This window comes from Larus michahellis, chromosome 8, assembly GCF_964199755.1.
Source record: "Larus michahellis chromosome 8, bLarMic1.1, whole genome shotgun sequence".
In the NCBI taxonomy this organism is placed as follows: domain Eukaryota; kingdom Metazoa; phylum Chordata; class Aves; order Charadriiformes; family Laridae; genus Larus; species Larus michahellis.
Window position 1 is genome coordinate 30,516,039 of NC_133903.1, and position 18,034 is coordinate 30,534,072.

The 18,034-nt window shown below is 36.6% G+C and overlaps 1 protein-coding gene across 1 annotated transcript; it reads left to right on the forward strand.

Moving 5' to 3' along the window:
• Positions 1-4,723: 4,723 nt before the first annotated feature.
• On the forward strand, positions 4,724-8,304 carry RGS21 (regulator of G protein signaling 21). Its single transcript, XM_074597247.1, has 3 exons — positions 4,724-5,544; positions 6,802-6,968; positions 7,974-8,304. Exons 1-3 carry the CDS (start codon positions 5,502-5,504, stop codon positions 8,175-8,177), a joined length of 414 nt encoding a protein of 137 aa, XP_074453348.1. The 5' UTR covers positions 4,724-5,501; the 3' UTR covers positions 8,178-8,304.
• The last annotated feature ends 9,730 nt before the right edge of the window (positions 8,305-18,034 follow it).

The window sequence follows — 18,034 nt, forward strand, 5'->3', positions numbered from 1 at the left end:
CCACACTATTACCTGCTGTGTACCTGAAATACGATCAGTTTACGTAGCTAAGCAGTGACTGAACAGCAGTTACACAGTGGTGAAAAGCCCTTATAGCTTCTTTGTGGTTTTGTGAATTGCTGTCTGTACCCCATAAAATGCAAGCAGCAATTGGATTGCATCCATCTACTTAGGCTGTGTGCTGGTCAAGAATACCTGTGGCTTTTAGCATCCTTCTGTGGCTGCTAAGACTGACTTAAAGATATCCACCATCAGCACTGAAAATCTTCAAGAGATGGTCATGTCTGTATCATTCAGATATCACACAATTAGATAGAATTAAAAAAAAAAATGCATCTGTTGCACTGTTCGGAACTTTATTTTTAGTAAAAGATGCGAATCATCAGATAATTATAAAAAAAGTAGGCACAGATGCTGCAACCCTTCCTCTCATAAATAGGCTCACAGGAGTTAATGGAACTATTATATAACAAGAATTGTATTACCTCTTCAAAAACATAAAACTAGTCAATTTATAATCACAATTCTAAGGTGGGTGAATGGTACAGTCATTGGGATTAGACACTGGGTAAACATTGAGAAATGAATGGAGTCATCCAAGAGTCACGTGTTGCTTATTTTGGTGTCATCTCTGTCCTCATAACTGGTCTGACTTTACTGGTGCTACACTAAGAAACCTAGAGAAAATTTGCATCAGGTCTTTATCTAGAATTTTTTTACTTGGCTGAAAATTCAAGACCTATTTCGAACTGCTCCTTCTCAGTGAGACCCCAGGGTATGCAAAAGTAAAGTCCCTTCCTAAAAATACCAAGACCTAGTAATGCACGGAAATGCCTGTACAGCTTTACAGAACCTCCTGTTTGCTACCTGAGAAAAGTAGACCAGCAATCACAAATCAGAGCTCTAGAAAGAAAAAAAGGGATATTTCAACAGTAATTGTCAAACTGAAAGAGACAGTCTCTCTGTTAGAAGATCCCAAGTTGTAGCTATTTACAGTCTGCCAGGCCAGAAACTCTACAAAATCAATATTTTATTTTATTTTTTCTTATGTTTATCCTCTTTTACCAAAGCTCAAACCTTGGACTGAATCAGTCACAAAGCATTTAATGTAAATGCAGATGCTGCAGTTTTTCTTTCCACCTGTGAGATGCTGAAGTTAGTCTTACTAACACAATGCATGGAAGGCTCCTGGTCCCGTGTGGCACAACGTTATAGTCCACAGTACGTACTCTGTGGAAATAAGAAAAATAACTGATTAAGGGAAATAAGAAGCACTGCAGAGAATCGGGATGATAATTCACATTTCTCTCCTTCTATTATGACTTTCAGAAATGAGTGAATGCAAAGGTAAGAAGTTGAAGAAAGGATTTGTATTTTGCTGCGAGGAATCTTATTTAGAATCGTGTAGGACTGAAAGGGGTATCTTGGGTCATCATTTCTAGTTTCCTATTATCAAAGGCAACAATTTAAAATAATTGATCCTTAAGCTAAAACAATTCATTTTTCTCTTTGGGTTACCCCTCTGTGTTCAGAGAGCAATCATAGCTCCTCTTTGCTTTCATTTTACAGACAAACTGAAGTCTTTTATTTTTCTCCTGCAAGACAGTTTCATTCTCCTGACCATCCCAGTAATCCAACTCCATATCGGTTCCCATCTGATTTCAACTTCCTGGAGCACTGTCGATCAGATTCACTACTTTTTGTCCCATGTGAAATTCATCAAATAGTTTGAAACTTCTTTTACACATTCACAAAAGGTGAGGACCCCCTAACATTGCTTATGGTCAAAATGTGGCATGTGGTGCTTGGGTTTTCCTTTCTCATCTTAGAAGATAGGCATAGCTAAAATAAGCAAGACTGTGTCCTCAGTCAGGCAGAAGACAGCTTTATATGTGACTATACTATATAGGAAAATCAAATGGGACCTAAACTCTTGAGGCTGCTCAACTTGGTGTGAAAAATTTCAACTGAGAAAATAAAACCCCCTTATTCTGCAGGCTGGGACAGCTGGTTCCCAGTTGCTGAACCACTGGAAGTTTGTTTATATCAAGTGGAGACATTGAGAACCAGGAAGCTGGGTAGGGTAAGCAAAGGATCAGGCAGCAGGACAAGATTTGGAGGGAGGAAGACCCCAGTTAGTAAGCCTGTTTGTTCAGGAGAGTGAAAGACAGCAAGGAACATAGAAAAGAGCTGGGGAGGAAAGAATAATTATTAAGAGCAAAAGACAAAATTATATGAAAATGTTTTGGGGGCAGAGCGATGCTCCTAGAAGATGGCACATAGAACGAAATATCAATAAGAGTAGAAAAAAATGACTGAATTGAAAGTATTAAATACTGCACGATCCCATTATTTGTAACAGCATCAATGTGCAAATGGTGGCCATCCCAACACTCTTTGGTCCCATTGGGGTAAGCCTTGTATGAACAAACAAAAGAGACAATGGCTCAAGGGCCTTAGACCTTCAAGATGTAAAAGGTAGTGGATAAATTTTGCAGATACGATATGAGGGTAAATAATTGTAGTGAAGAATTTCCTAATTATGTGCACTGAACCCGTTTTCCTTTTTTCTTTTCCACAATCAGTAAGCCAAATGGTCAATGAGAAAAATCACACGATGATTTCTCTGTTAAGATGTTGTTCAGAACATACATATATTTTGAGAAATATATGTATATAAATTGTTTTTAATTAATGTTACTTTCGGTAGATTAAGTTAGAATGGCCACTGTTAAAAAATAAGCCATGTTTCTGAAAGAAATAATTTTAAAGGAAACGTTAAAAACAGTTTGTCAATTTGCATTGTACTGTTTGGTTATTCACATGCTAATTGTATTGTTCCTGCTATAACATTACATTCAGCTTGAAGATCAGTCAGAAAAAGGAAATTCTGCCCTGCCTGTGACAGTCAGACAGCGGAACAAAAAATGCCAATGAAGTGAGTTGTTGTTTATGGCTATTTTAATCGTAGGACGCTTATAGGGTGCGATGATCAACTTTTGAATAATCTGGACAGCTTTTCTTTTCCTTCCCCCTTTAAAGTGGATATGATTATTTTGATTCCTTGTTGTCAATTCTGCTTGCCGATCCCATTCAAGTAAATCCCATGAGGTCAGCGAGATAATTCTCTGACTGATAAGTAAATATTAAAACAAATAATATTACCCATAAGGAAGAGAAGCAGAATTAGGTTCATGCCGTCTATTTTAACCTGGTCTCTCATTTTGCTTTTTTGTTTGACAAGAAAAGCAGTAAATATTTACTGAACAACCTGAAAATTTGTATACAAGTAAACTGACAGCTACAAAAAAAGCTTGCTTATTAAAGGTGTCTATTCCACAGTCTATCGTAATAATTGTAACTACAGCTACATAATATGGTGACACTGTCATATAATCTCTTTATAAATTTACAATTAGGAAATACCATTGCTGGTGATGCTGAGAAATGGCTGTGGAACACAGCTCTCAAACTAACCTGTATGCTGCAGAGCACGGTTTTTACAGTTGAGCCCCCAGAGTCCCCTTAGGAATATCAAATACTTCTGTACAGAACTCTAGGGTGGGTTGTTTGTTTTCGTTTGCTTTGGGTTTTTTTGTTGTTTTTTTTTTTTTTTTTTGTAAATTAAGAAAATCTGTTATATTTTATACAGAACAAAGTGTTTGGTCCACTTACCGGACTCTAGAGCCCTTTAGCTCCTAAAATACCCATTTTTTAAGTTAGTACATACAGTGGCAGAAAGGATTAGAGGATTAGAAAGTTGGTTTCCTTTCTCTTTGTCTGGTTAATACATCTCTACTATTTGTATAAAATGTAGCAGCTTCAACAAAAGCAATGTGAGATACTGATCTATTTAATTATTACCTACCATTCCAGGTATTCTAGAGCTGATGTGGCTCCTTGTCTCCTTATAAAAAAATCTGTATCCAAAATGGGGAAAAAATCAGTCAGTTACTCTGCTCTGGCCTTCCACTTTGAACTATTTGTTTTATTTCAAGATCTTTCACAAGTACAAAATTCTAGTAAAACATTCTTTGTTCCCTTTAAACCTTTATGTTTAAAAAAAATTACTATGCATTTATTTTACTAAAATTTAAAATACGTTGGGATAAAACCTTCCACTGAGCCTGTTCTGAGTAGATAATAGGGTACGAGCTCAACAAAGTTATTAATCTTTTACTACCTGTCTTTAGAGGTTACAAGAAGAACTGATTAACACTTGAATTTTCTACCTCAAAAATTTTCTGCGAGGACACTTGTAAGATTTCAATTTTCTTTTCAAAATTTTCCTTAAAAATCTATTTCAAGAAAATTTCAGTTACAAACCACTGAACTGAGGTTTATTGCAAAGTATGTTCCTTGTTCTAAAACAAAATATGAGCTAGATGACCAAACAGATTTATCCCTGCTTATTGCTGAACAGTAGATATGAGACTAATGTTCATTTGGGGATACCTGAGGCTGCAAACTGACTGACTGCCAAAAGCCTAAGAAAATCAAATAGAAGATCTGGCATGCAGGAAAGCAGGTAGGCATGTGCTGACGTCTCCACAGGTGTCTGATGTTTCTGCAAAATATTTCATTTTCAAGAAATCATATTCTTCCAAGGTTTCATGACAAAAAGTGCAAGCAATAACAATAAAGCTGGTAAAGGGGGTTCTTTTTCTCTGCTGGATGTTTAAATTAAAAAACTCATACAATGGTAATTTTAATCAAAACATGATTTTTCAGGAATAAAAGGTTTCTTTTATCTGTGTATTCATGGACTAAATTGAATATGACCGTTCTGCCCAAGTTACAAGAAAAAAATATTCTGCACAGTTAGCATGACATCCTTTTGCCTGTCAGATTGTGTGACTGTCCTCTGTTAGCCTGCACGCTAAGCCTTGCTTCTGAACCAGCTTGAACATCTTCAGAGCACCCAGGCTTTGTAAGAGCAAGCATCCATTTAGTTCCATACCTCATTTTTTAACAGAAGCCTACACCAAGTTACAAAGGAAGAGTCAAAACTATGAATTTACTCAATTTTTTATACCACCGAGAAACTGAAATAATGCCCATTTATCCTACCACTGTTAACATGATAACGTTTCAGATAATTCTACTCATTCCAAGCAAAAAGTGTCATACAAATTAACAGTTAATCCATTTGAACTCGAGAAGAAATTCAGTATGCACTCTAATATCCCTCCTACGGTTTTATTATAGTTCAACCAATTGCAAGCATTACTACTATCTCCTGGATGAATAATCAAGTTGACAATGTCAAATAATGCTGTACTTTATGAGTCTCTGTGGTTCTCTACACTCTAAAAAAAATGTGTCACATTTTTTGTTGACTTTCTGTTATTCAGTGCATAGGGTAACATGAGTTACTCACCCTGCTCCCTCAAGGAGATAGCCAAATAATAGACAAACTACCAAAGACTGCACAGGCAAAAGATCACAATGCTATTTTCAGGGATAGATGTTGTTTCCACAGGTCAAGTGCTGGGGAAACAATGGCCTGGTCTGAGTCTGTGGATACACTACTAGCTAACAAAGGTAAGAGTGAAAATTCTTTTTTTAAAAAACATGTGTCAACCCAGTTCACAAACGTAGCTGTCAGGTTTTCACACTGCTCTCCAGTTCAGCCCTCCATGTGCTTTGAACCACAGCAGCGCTACTGCTGGAGGCGTGTGAGCTGCCGTGCTGGAAGGCAGAGGGGGCCTGTTTCTCCAAGCTGTAGACACCATCTACCTTCTGGCCAGTGCTTAAGGGATATTTAAGAAGGCAGGAAGTGCTCTGAAAGAGTTTTGTTTTATGAAGATAACAGTTTTTAAACTCTCCATGCAATGGTTCTGTTTTTCCTATTTTTTTAAATAAAAAAACCCACAAACCTTTTCTTAGGTATACCTGTTAACAAAGAAATACACATGTTGTACATTGACTTTCAGTCAAAAAAAAAGATTATTTCTAATATATCCAAAGTCACTTCACCCAGAGATCCCATTACTACTGATCTGAAAACCCCAACCACATGTAACTTAAAAATTTCCTTGCCCCAAACCCATTTTCCTGCAGTAACTTTTTGGCCTGGACCCTGGCGTGGCTCCACGCTGATTCTGAGTAGCATTAACTTGACTAACGCAACTCAATTTGGGTCCTGTCAGCTTTCTTTTCTAGGAGCTTGTGATTTGGATTAATTTAATTTTAAAAGGATTTTTTCCAAACCTTGCTTTGTTTCATTTTTTTCTCTTAAAAGTGCAAAAAAACGCTGAACAAAGAAGTAACGAACAGTCTGCCTCTTCATCTGAGTCTTAATCGTTACTTGAAAGGAGATGGAAGCACTATTTAGGCAGGCTAACCTCAGCTCGGAGAAGAGCCCGCTGCCACAATATGACTTCATTTTCTGCTTGCTTCTTAGACCAGGGGTCAGCCTCAAATCCCTAATTTCCTAGTCACTACAAATCCTCTTGAAGACCGAAATCTCCAGGATCTACTTTTGACTAGTGTGGCAGTTGTAGAGAGACCAAACCACAGCAGGCAGGTATTGGGAGCATTCCTCAATCAGTAACTCTCTGAAAGAGTTCTCTTTGCCACCTTATCGTCGTTATAGTTTCATCTCCTATTTATTTGTCCCACAACAGCCTCTTAAGACTAACTGCTGGCTGACAGGCAAAACAGTATCAGGCACATTAAGTTACACTATATATACTGCATTCATATATATATACACACACGTGTATGTATACATGTACGTATAATCTGCATTGGTCTTTCAGTTTTCCTCTATCCATCATCTCATACCTTTTTCCCCAGACGGCTTGGCAGCTTTTAGGACATTTTTGAAGTCAGAGTTCAGTGAGGAGAATGTGGAGTTCTGGCTGGCCTGCGAGGACTTCAAGAAAACCAAGTCCTCCACTAAGATCACCTCAAAAGCCCAAAAGATTTATTCTGACTTTATACAAGCTGATGCTCCAAAGGAGGTAAATAGTTTTTTGCATGTACTTTGGGTACTGAGGATGGGAATCGAGTAGAAAGTTCAGATCCAAACTTCCAAAAATGACAGAAAATGCAACTCAATGTGACTGTACTTCCATTTTCATGTTAATTATTTACCAGGTAGAAAACACTGTGTGGAACTCTGTGAAGCAAACAAAGGCGTCTTATGGTTTATATTTTAAATACATTCTTCAGACAGGGCACGGCTTTCTCTCACCTTCTGAAATTTCGGCCTTAAGATTTAAGGAAATATGTGTTCGATATAATTTGCTTTCCCTAACCATTTTTATAAGGCAATGAGCCTTATAAATGAGACTTCTCTGTATTTTAGGTATCAGTTTATTGGAATGTTAATGGTTGTATTTGTTCTTTTGTACAGGTATTTTTGACATGATGAAAATTAAAATGCAAACTTGCAGAAATTTCCACCACAGCATTCAATTTTATCATTATTTTAAAAATGCTTACTGTGAAGGAACAAATTGCTAATTAATTATTGTTCACGCCTGCTCCCTAACAAGCTTTTACACTGATGTTTTTTGCCTTTGTTAGTGAGCGTGCTTTGAATATCCCCATGTCTTACATATGATTGACATAATAATAATTATAATAATAATAATAATTAAATGTATTATTAAAAACAAAAAATCCTTACAAAATACATAGGGCCAAAACCTTAAACAATGCTGAGTAGCTTCATCTATAATTCACTCTTTGGTAATCAGTACTTCATAGGATTTTGTTTGGCAAAAAGATGAGATATTCAGAAGAAGGTTTTTCCCTTTTTTTTTTTTTTCAGTGATGCCATCTTTTTAAGAGTCAAATAAAATTAAGAATTCAGTATGCTAGAAAATGAAGGGATGACCTTCCTGCTTATTTGCATCAGCCAGGGTAGCTAGGAGGAAATTCAAATGACTGTGTCCTGTACACGAACAGACCTCAGCTTTCCAATCAAACTGACATTGGTTTTATGTCCTTTGTTCCTACAGATTAATATTGACTTCCATACCAAAAACCACATCTCTCAGAATATCTCTGAGCCCACCCTCAGCTGCTTCGATGATGCTCAGAGGTTAATCTATAGTCTCATGGCAAAGGACTCTTTCCCCAGGTTTCTAAGGTCAGAAGTGTACAAGGAACTAGTAAAGAAGCAAGAGAACAGAAATCAGAAGAGATGGCTCCCATTTTTGTGAGAGAATACTTGAGGAATTATGAATTTTTAAATGTCTGCCATTGCAACTCAGTACAGATAATATTTTATTAAAGTGATTGTACAAACCAGATCTAAGAATTGTCTTTGCCAGCTTGTTTTTAAGTACAATATGCACGTGATACTTTCTAAGAACGGTGGACAAATATTCAAGAAAAAGGATGGAATATGCTAAGACGTTTGAGATACCTTTTTAGTAAAGAAGCTTGCCATTGATTATTTTTCCAGTGCCTGTTTTGTTTGTCAAAGTGTTTTCACATTTTCAAGCAGAATGTTTTGGGTTCCTGGTTTGCCATTGATTTTTCTTTAGAAGTATGGCCTCAAAAATAAAATCCTTTCAGGAGACTTGAATATATTTACTCATGCAATCATCATCTTATTTGTAATTTGTAAAAAATATTAAAATTCTCTTTTAAATATGTTTTATACCAATTCAAAACAGGAGAAGTAGAAATACAAGAAATATGGTAGATATGATAATATTTAATAAATAGGCAGCTGCTTTATAACAAATGTTCCTGACATTCAAAGCAAATTAACGTTTCATAACACAGCTGTCTTCAGTAAGACTCTCTTTAATTTTCTTTGTGTTTATTTCACTTAAATTTTTATTGAAAAGTCTCATTTATTAGTTGCGTAGGCATTTTGGAAAAAACCTGAGTAAATCTTTCTTTGTACATTTTCAAATAATAATTCATTTTCTTTACTGAATGTATCAGTGATACTGTCCCTATGCACTCATGAAGAAGTAATGTGAAGAAATAATCATTACCATTTTTCAATGAAACAGATAAACAGAAAAGTAGGCATCAGAGAAAGTTTTAAGCAAGTATGGATGTGAATCAGAATTTAGTCACGGCATTATTTTTCAAACAAGCAAGATATGATAGGATTCTAGTGCAATCATCAGATATCTCCAAATGCTCACACTGATCTCATTCATTGCTATTAGAGGATTTACTGCATTTATTTAGGTGAAGGAAGGAGCTGTGGCATATTATTGAAGAAAAAAGTTTTTTAAACCATATGGGGCAGGAAGAATCTTCACTACGGAAAATAATTCTAAATGCAAGAGGCAGCAATAAGATTTTTCTAAGAAAAGAAGAATCTTTCATTTGATATGAATGTGATCCTTTTGATTCTTTAGCTTTTGAGCTGCTCTAAACCTCCAGGAACCTCTCCCTGTTTGGCACTCTGTTCATGCCTTCTTCACACCATCACATCCTCTATGCAAAAGATCCTCTCTATATTATCAAACTCTGTTAAGAAGCTAATTCATTTAGACAATAAAAGATATTAAGTAGTCTGAAAACCCCAGTATGCTGCCTTTGGTTATGTACTTAGGTTAATGTCTTGTCATAGCTTAGGTAGGCAGGCAGGGGGTAAAATGTCTATTTTCTGATACCCATCATCTATTCTGTCACCTAGTTTTTCTTCTTGCTGTCTGCATTTCTTTTTCTTTGCCTTCTTCCCCAGTACTAGCGGTTAACAGAGAAATGAACACAATCACTGAGGCTGAGCTACAAGGAGGATGTGGGTTTGTTTTGCAGTCCCACAGCTACCATTCATTTTGCAATGATATTTCAGTGGAAAATTGCAACTTCCGCCTGCAGCGCAGCCTTGGTATCCTTTCTGCACCAGGGGATTTCTGCTGGTTAAAGTCACAGTAAAGACAGCAGTCAGGATTGCTGAAATTACTTCATTTACTCAAAAACGTAGCCAGTCATTTTCCCTTCTTGCAAATCCAATTCTCATTTTCAGAAGAGAAAATTCCCACATGTAGGAAGAAGTGTGATCACGTCACCTATCTTTGTAGGGCAAGCAGAAAGCCAAAAAATTCTGCTTTACTAATCATTTGGGACCTAAAGATAAAAAAGTACCTTGAAAATAGATGCGTGATTGTGAAATCTCACCAATCTCTCTGTGCTCCTTTAAAACTTGCACACTTCTGACGTTACCCCTTCACAAACAGAGCTAGAAAGTGCTAGAAAGATGGCTGCCAGGGATCGCCAGTTCCTGACTGAAAACACAGCGTAAGGAGAAATTAAACATATATACAAAATAGTCAAACTTGATAAAAATAATGCATGTTATTATTCTGATAACTACGTAAAAACAATAGTAGGAAGCATCGTGTCCGCATGATGTCTGGCTGGTTCTTTATGAATCTGCTCTGTTGAGAGTATATGTGGTGAGAATTATGCTCTCTCAACAGCATAATTATTGTCAAAAACAGTAGATAATTCTTATCATCTTAGCATTTGACATTCATTTCAGTAATTACATACTAAGGCATCATGAATGGTTTTAAAACATTTTCAATTAATTTAGAACGTCTTAACAGAAATGTGCAATAATTGCACTTGTAGGAGTTATCACAGACTCAAGTGTAAAGTAACAGTTCTAATCCTTTCATAATCTCCTAATTAAAACTATGCTAGTTTTAATTAACTAACAAAGTTAATTCAAACTTTTGTTGTTGATCAAGCCTTTCAACATTTTTATTAATTGATCTGCTTCAGATGCTTAAATATGAGTTGAAACTTCGCAAAGTTTAAATAAGTTATCACTATAAATTCATATCTATCCAATGATAATTGGATGTACATTCAAAATTAATTTTTAAAACCCTCGGCACTATCTGGCTATATCATACACGATGAAACAAAAGAATCTACAGCGTATTGAAGTTTAACAATCAAATTTCTGAAAACGTCTATATTATAACTTATTATTAAAGCATCATTAAAGATCCATTTCAGAAAGTATTTGAAAACACCCAGATGTGAAAGGTGGGAGCCAGTAGTCTTTATTTCTCTTTATTTTTTAGGCCTAATATGATATTTCATACTTCTACAGCAAAAAAAAAAAAAAAAAAAGGTCACAGCCTGACATCTGAGCTCTGAAAATTTGATATAGGAAAAGGCCAGGCACTGAAGGGTGATTTAGAAGATTTAGACTGAACTTTGCCAAAATCCCAGAGCTTTACCAAGTGCTTCCAGCATAAGCTTGGCCCAATTGTATAACCTGTTGTGCAGCAGTTATGAAATTGAGAATTTACCTCCATCTTCCATCAAAATGCAATATATTTAGGCCCTTTAATATTTGGAGAGCTTGAAGACACTCCAGGAAGGCAGGATCTGTGTTCAGACTTCCAAGCAATCCTTCAGAGCAAAGCCACTTAATATCGGACTAATGTCTTCATTGTCAAAGCCATTAAAGTTTGAAAAACCTGGGTATAAGTTCTGTGGAGAGGAGTCACAACTATTCTTACAAGTTTGTACATCACCTATTCCTGTGGAACCTCAAGCGCTAACACATTATTTATCCTAATAAAAGCTCTGGGTTACAGTGGGAAAAGAAAAGAAGACTATAGTGTTTTTAATACTGAATATTATACGTACAATATTTATCTTACGGAAGTTATAGTGAAGTTTTTAGGGAGGTTTTGGTGTGGGGGTTTTTTCTAGCCCATAATAAAGAGAGGAAGAAAACACTGTTGTAGCTAAGTAGAAAGCACTTGTAAAAAGTTGCATTAGAAGCTCTGTTTGCACTCCAAGCCTCACACTTGCTTTCACTGAAAAATAAAAGGTGGCTATTTGTGGTTTTTTCTCCCCTCTGCTTACAAGTCCAAACCAGGCAAAAATCCCAATTATGATCTATTTTTTTTTTAAAACAACTCAATCTTTTTTGGCACAAAAGGTAGATCTACAAAAAAATCTTGCCAAATAGAAATAGGAGAAATAAAAGCAAAGTGTATGCCACATTTCTTAACCAAAAAAAAAACAAAAACAAAAAACTCAATTCCTGCACGCAGTGCCAATCCTAAAGCTCCGGCAAAATCTAGACTCATAGACTCCTTCAGACGCATCACGCTGGCATCATGAGAGGACTGTCCCAGAATTAAAATCAAAGGCATATATATTATATTTATGTATTTTATATATGGTTATATAATATATATATATAAAAAAATAATAAGCATAGACATAAATATAATAAATGCGTAATTAGTCCTCAGCACAGAACTGACGTCAGCATTGCTCGGAAGCACAGGATCCCAAATTATAGGCAGCCAGGTATATTTCCAGTGGCAGCCAGGACTTTGTGAGACTCCTATCTATGTCTTGTCAAAGGTTAGTTAAATTCAGCACGCTTCTGTAAATGGTGGCGATAACAGAGATAAAGACTCCGCATTTTCTGTTTTGTCAGAAAATTCTCTGCTAACACTGTAATGCAGAAACGTACTTGAACAAACATATATAATCACAGGCTTTGCACAAGAACCTCCCAGGCTTCTGTTTTGATCTTGATCCAAACAAAAACGTTCAGAATACAGAATCCCTCAAGCACTGTCTGCTGCTAAATAAGACAATCATTACGCTAAGAACCTACACAGTTTGAGAAGAGTTTTGCACCCGTTAACCCATACTGAGTAACAGCTTTGCTCATGTACCCTGAAACGTAAGTCTCATATTCATCTCGGTTTAGCCTTATTTTCTCTATATAAGATCACCCTCTTGATGAGATGTCTATGGGAGATTCCTTTCTTGACTGTCCTGGTTTCAGTCGGGATAGAGTTAATTTTCTTTCTGGTAGCTGCTGTGTTTCGGATTTAGTATAAGAATAATGTTGGTAACATGTTGTTTTAGTTGTTGCTAAGTAATGCTGATATGAAGTCAAGGACTTCTTCAGCTTCCCATAGAAGCTGAGAGGGAGCACAGACAGAGCAACGTGACCAAAGGAGTATTCCATACCACAGACGTCATGCTCAGTATGTACATGGAGACTGGTCAGGGGGGCAGGAATCTGCAATTGCTGCTTGGGCTGGGCAACAATCACTGGATGGTGAGCAATCGCATCACATCACTCATCTTGTATACTCTTGTACCATCATTATTATTATTTTCTCTTCCATTACTGTTCTATTAAACTGTCTTTATCTCATCCCATGAGTTTTTTTAAATCTTTCTCCCTCTTCTCCCTATCCCACTGCAGGGGGGAGGAGTGAATGAATGGCTGCATGGTCCTAGTTGCTGGCTGGGATTAAACCACAACATTGACCCAGTTCAGCTGTTTTAGAGGATACAGGTTTTGAAGTGAAATTAAATCATAGAAAGAGGCAGTTACAGCTTTAACAATTGCTGCAATTTACGCAAACATGAATGAAACCAGTGTGGTCAAACTATTCCAGCGAGCAGCAGCAGAAAACGTTCATTTTGACAACTTCCCCACATGAGCACATCAGAGCTGGATCGTTACGTTTTTGATTTTTTATCTTCCCTCTATACCGCGCATCTTTGTAATGGTCCAGCCTGCGTGGAATCATGTGAATGAAGGCACATGAGGCAACAGAAGGGCCCCTGCTCACCTCTGTGGGTGTTAAATCAGATGCAAGATAACACAATGCACTATCTGAACTAGAAAATAAAATATGCAGAAGTTCTGAAGACTACAGGCCAAAAATAGATGGTTTTACCAGAAAGACTCCCTGAATTTTGGGGAAGACTGCCTGCTACATACATCTGGACTTTACTGCTATGTCTAAGAAAGGGAAACCTACCAGATAAAATCTGGCTCCTGCAAGGTATGGGCAGGTAGATTAAATGAATGAAATCAGTATAACATCTTTATTTCTGAATCACAATTACACTTTGTATTGCTGGTGGAACTTTAAAGCACGTTATCGATGTGAAAAATGAAGCGTGCTTTCTGCCTTTTGGTATACCGAAAAACAAGGGGAAAAACCCATGAAAAGAGGCATTGTCACGTTTGTTGACACAGGCTAAAGGTCTCATGCAGCTCAAGAAGCAGCCCATGTTTGTTAAGGAAAAATTAAATTCAGTAACGAAAATGAGATCCCCACACATATTCACCTTCACACAGTAAATACAGCATGATATGCTGTCTCTGCACTGCCTAGGAACTGTAATCATTTGATATTGTCATTTTGAAATAACTTAATTTGAAATACTCATTTAGTAGCAGAAAGTATTTTGAAGAACTGACAAGTGATGCTAAAATTATCACTAAAAGCTCTACTTTAACTATTCTTAAGCTGTTCATTTTGAGAGAAAACACCTCACAGAAAAGTTTCTTTTCCATTTTTTCCCAGCTTTTCAACAGCTATAATACTAGGCCTTGGTAATTAGACTCGATGTATTCTTCCATGTTTCAGAGGAGGCCCTGGATGCTTTGATCTTTAGTGAGAAAAATGAGATGATACTAGAGCAAATGATTCCCTGCCTTTTTTTCTTACATGGTTGTTATGTTTTCTAGCTGCCATGTTATCATTTCTCTGTCTTAAATGAGACATTGCATTGTATTTTTTTTTCTATATAACATGGGTTTAGTTATTTGCATATAAAATGAGTAGAAGTGGATTTGTCTCTCAATCCATATCTGTTTCCATTTAGGTTTGCATGTAGCTTATTTTTAGTTCTATGAATAGTTTCCCTACTATGCATAACAGTCCTGGAGATGCAAACAAAAGCAGGTACTCAGTAAAAACCTTAGGGAAACTATTTTTTTCTAATACAGTGGTTATAATTTAAAGGCTCATAAACCAGAAAAGAAAGGAACACCCCCCCCACCCCCATCCTTAAATAAGTTGTGTTTCTTGAATAATTTCAAATGTACTATGCTGTCCTCTAAATATCATGTTTTAGCAAAGAGAAGAGGGCAGGAAGAGAAGAATCAGGAAGATGTATGATGTAATATTTTGGATAAAAACCTTCTTATTTGTCCCGGTTTGAGGTAAAACAGAACCAACTTTCTGTTCAGTAATTTTACTTCTCAGCTAGGCCTCTTCTAACTCTCTGAAATTAACAGCATATTGTGCCAAAAGGCGTTTGTTCTCAGAGTCATAAGACCAACGTTAACAATTAGTGCCAAGCAATGGTCTGCAGAAAGGCTCTTGCTTGTTACTAACAACCAAGGTCAGCTAATTTTATTTGCCCCGTTGGAGGGTCAGAAGCAGAAAAGTGTAGAGTGGTCCCATTGGCAGGGAGGAGCAGACACGACAGGTGACCCAAAATTGACCAACAGGGGTATTCCATCCCATCTGCCCCATGCTCAGTATAAAAGCTGAGGGATCAAAGGGTCAGTTCTCTTCCTTCAATGGCTGACGTCCAAGGAGGACCCTGTCTGTTTATCTGCCTTTGATCCCTATCCGTGTGTTCCTGACTCCAGCTCTTGAATGCAGTTCGCACCCCTCGCTGAGTCCTGTCTGGGACTTCCCCAGTGCCTGCCGGTGACATCACCCTGGGAGCTTAATATGGTTTTGTATATACTGTATCTATTTCATTATTCCCTTTTTATTTTATTATTAATATTTCATTAAAGTAATTTAGTTTCTTCTAAACTCATAAATTTCTTTTATCTCTCCTCCTCCTCTCCGTGTGCAAGAGGTGGGGGGAGACCATCTGTCACCGGCCATTGGCCAATTTGGCCAAACCCACGACATTATTCTTATCTGTGTTGGTACGCACGGAGAACATTGCAAGGCAGGATAATGAGAAATTACCCAGCTCAGTCTCCCACACTGGTCAATCGTTCCTAGGTTGAAGCTTCTTCAGTGAGCTGCACTGTATTCACCTTTCAATTCTTCACCAAATTCCAGTGGTGAAACCACTCTCATTAAAAATGTAATGCCTTTTTCTCCCTCTGAAATATAGAATAACTGTACTGTGTTAACTACAGGCTACAGAGTCTCTAATCTCTACACTACCACCACACATAAATGATGTTATTAATAGTTCTGATCTAGTTATAGGTATTTCTGACACTAACCTAAGCAAATATCCAGCATCCAAGGCTCAAGGGGCATTTGCTTCTAAATAGATAAGAGAAAGGATGTAAAGAAGTATAAATGTCGCAGATTCAAGAAAGTTCACATAATATATTAGGGGAAGCTCCTTTGAAAGGCTGAACTAGTTTGCTATTTAAAACATTATATTCAACAGAGAAGGTGCATAGGCAAATTCAGGCTGGATGGGCTGACAACAGAAAACCTCTGAAATGCTCTTGACACTGTAAAATGACACTACATAAGCTAGGAGATATCAGATATAAAGCCATGGGCTGACACTATGACACCACTGCTTGTACTGCTGAGATTTTTCTAAGTTCTATGCTCTGTCTTACCTGGTCTTTTACCAAGGTCCTCACCATGAAGGGACTTCTCTTTCTTCAAGTGCATTCTAAATTTGTACAGTGCTGTCACTTGTCTTGAAGCACCATCAGCAACTATACAATATGAATAGTTTCAAATTGATTTGAATTTAATTTCCAGAACAAATGGACTGGATTTTGATCTAAATGCAATCATTTTGCCTGTTGTAATGAGATAAAATAGCAGTAGTGAAAAGCTCTTTTATTTATTGAATTTCTTACCAGAAATTGAATTTATTGAATTTCTTACCAGAGCCTTTTAGGGGAATAAAATAAAAACGTGGCTTGTTAAGTGGCATAAAGGGGGAGTTTGCGACATGATACCATGTCAAATGGTAAGTACAACATATTCCAGACTAGACAGACTCATTAATACTGACACCTTTTACAGTCTCAAATGTTTTTCACTGTTGATAGTGAGTCGGTATTGGCAACTCTATATTCCAAGACAGGAATTATTACAATGAACTGTTCTTGTATCACACTTCATACTTGCTGATATTTATGCCATTTTTGAGTTATTCTCACACTTCATGTAGATCTCGCTGCAGTGACAATGAATACCACATTGGAGCTGAATTCTGTTGCCAGGAATATGTTGGGTTTCTTAGCAGAATTGCATTTTTGCATAAATTTTAAAACAGGAGAATTGGCTATTTTAAAAATACGCTTGCCGGTTGCAGTCATTTTTTAATAGCAACTCTCCAAGTTTTTCCTAACATTTTTATTAGGACTAACACCTTTTTTCCACACATGACTAAGTAATAAGTCTGTATTCTGAACTGAAATTAGAATTGGAGGAATGGTAAAGGGGGACACAAACAGAGGATTCCAGTTTTAAAAAATGTTCATCTGGTCCCCTAAAAATCTCCACAGGTCTCTGTGAAATGAATTAATAAAAAAAGATGCCTACCACCATTAAGTACTTTATACCCTAAAAATGCAGTTTTGGGTCAACACTATCTATGGATTTAATAATTTTGAAGATAAAACCTTTTGTTTCTTTCTTAAACAAATGGGTTCATTGTTTGTTTTGGGCAGAAATATGAATTAATTCACACTTCACTGTCCTCTGTGAAAACAGGTTTTTATGCATTGGTAATCAAGGTCCATCAGACAATTTCTATGAGTTGTTGCTTACCAAAGTGCTTACAGTAGTATTGCAGTCTATGCCACAAAATTATCTGGTTTTATTTTTTAAGAAAATTATATCTCACGACCTACTTTTGTAAGAAATTTCAATATTATTTTGGTGTTATTTTTCATTTTCATGTATTTAAAATGATCCCAGGAATTTATCTTTTCTTGGCAGCCCATAAGAAAAAAAAGAAATGACAAAAGGAATTACAGCCCATTAGAGATCTCCTTTAAGTTCTTATATTATATAAAAGCAAGGGTAATTCATATGCAAATGAAATCTGCAGGCATTAAAAAGAGAGGTAGTAAAATGTAATTGCAGAGAAACTGCACAGAGGCAGCAGAATAATGACAGAAAAAAAAATAATGAGATTCAGCTTCATAAAGGTTAATCTTAATATATTTAAGGGAAGACAGTTTGAAATGCAGCCCATTGGGCAGGTGGTATCTAGCAATATTGTTGACAGACGTTGTGCACCTTGATATGAGAGTTTGCTTATTTATAGATGTATGTATTAATCCTTATCAAAA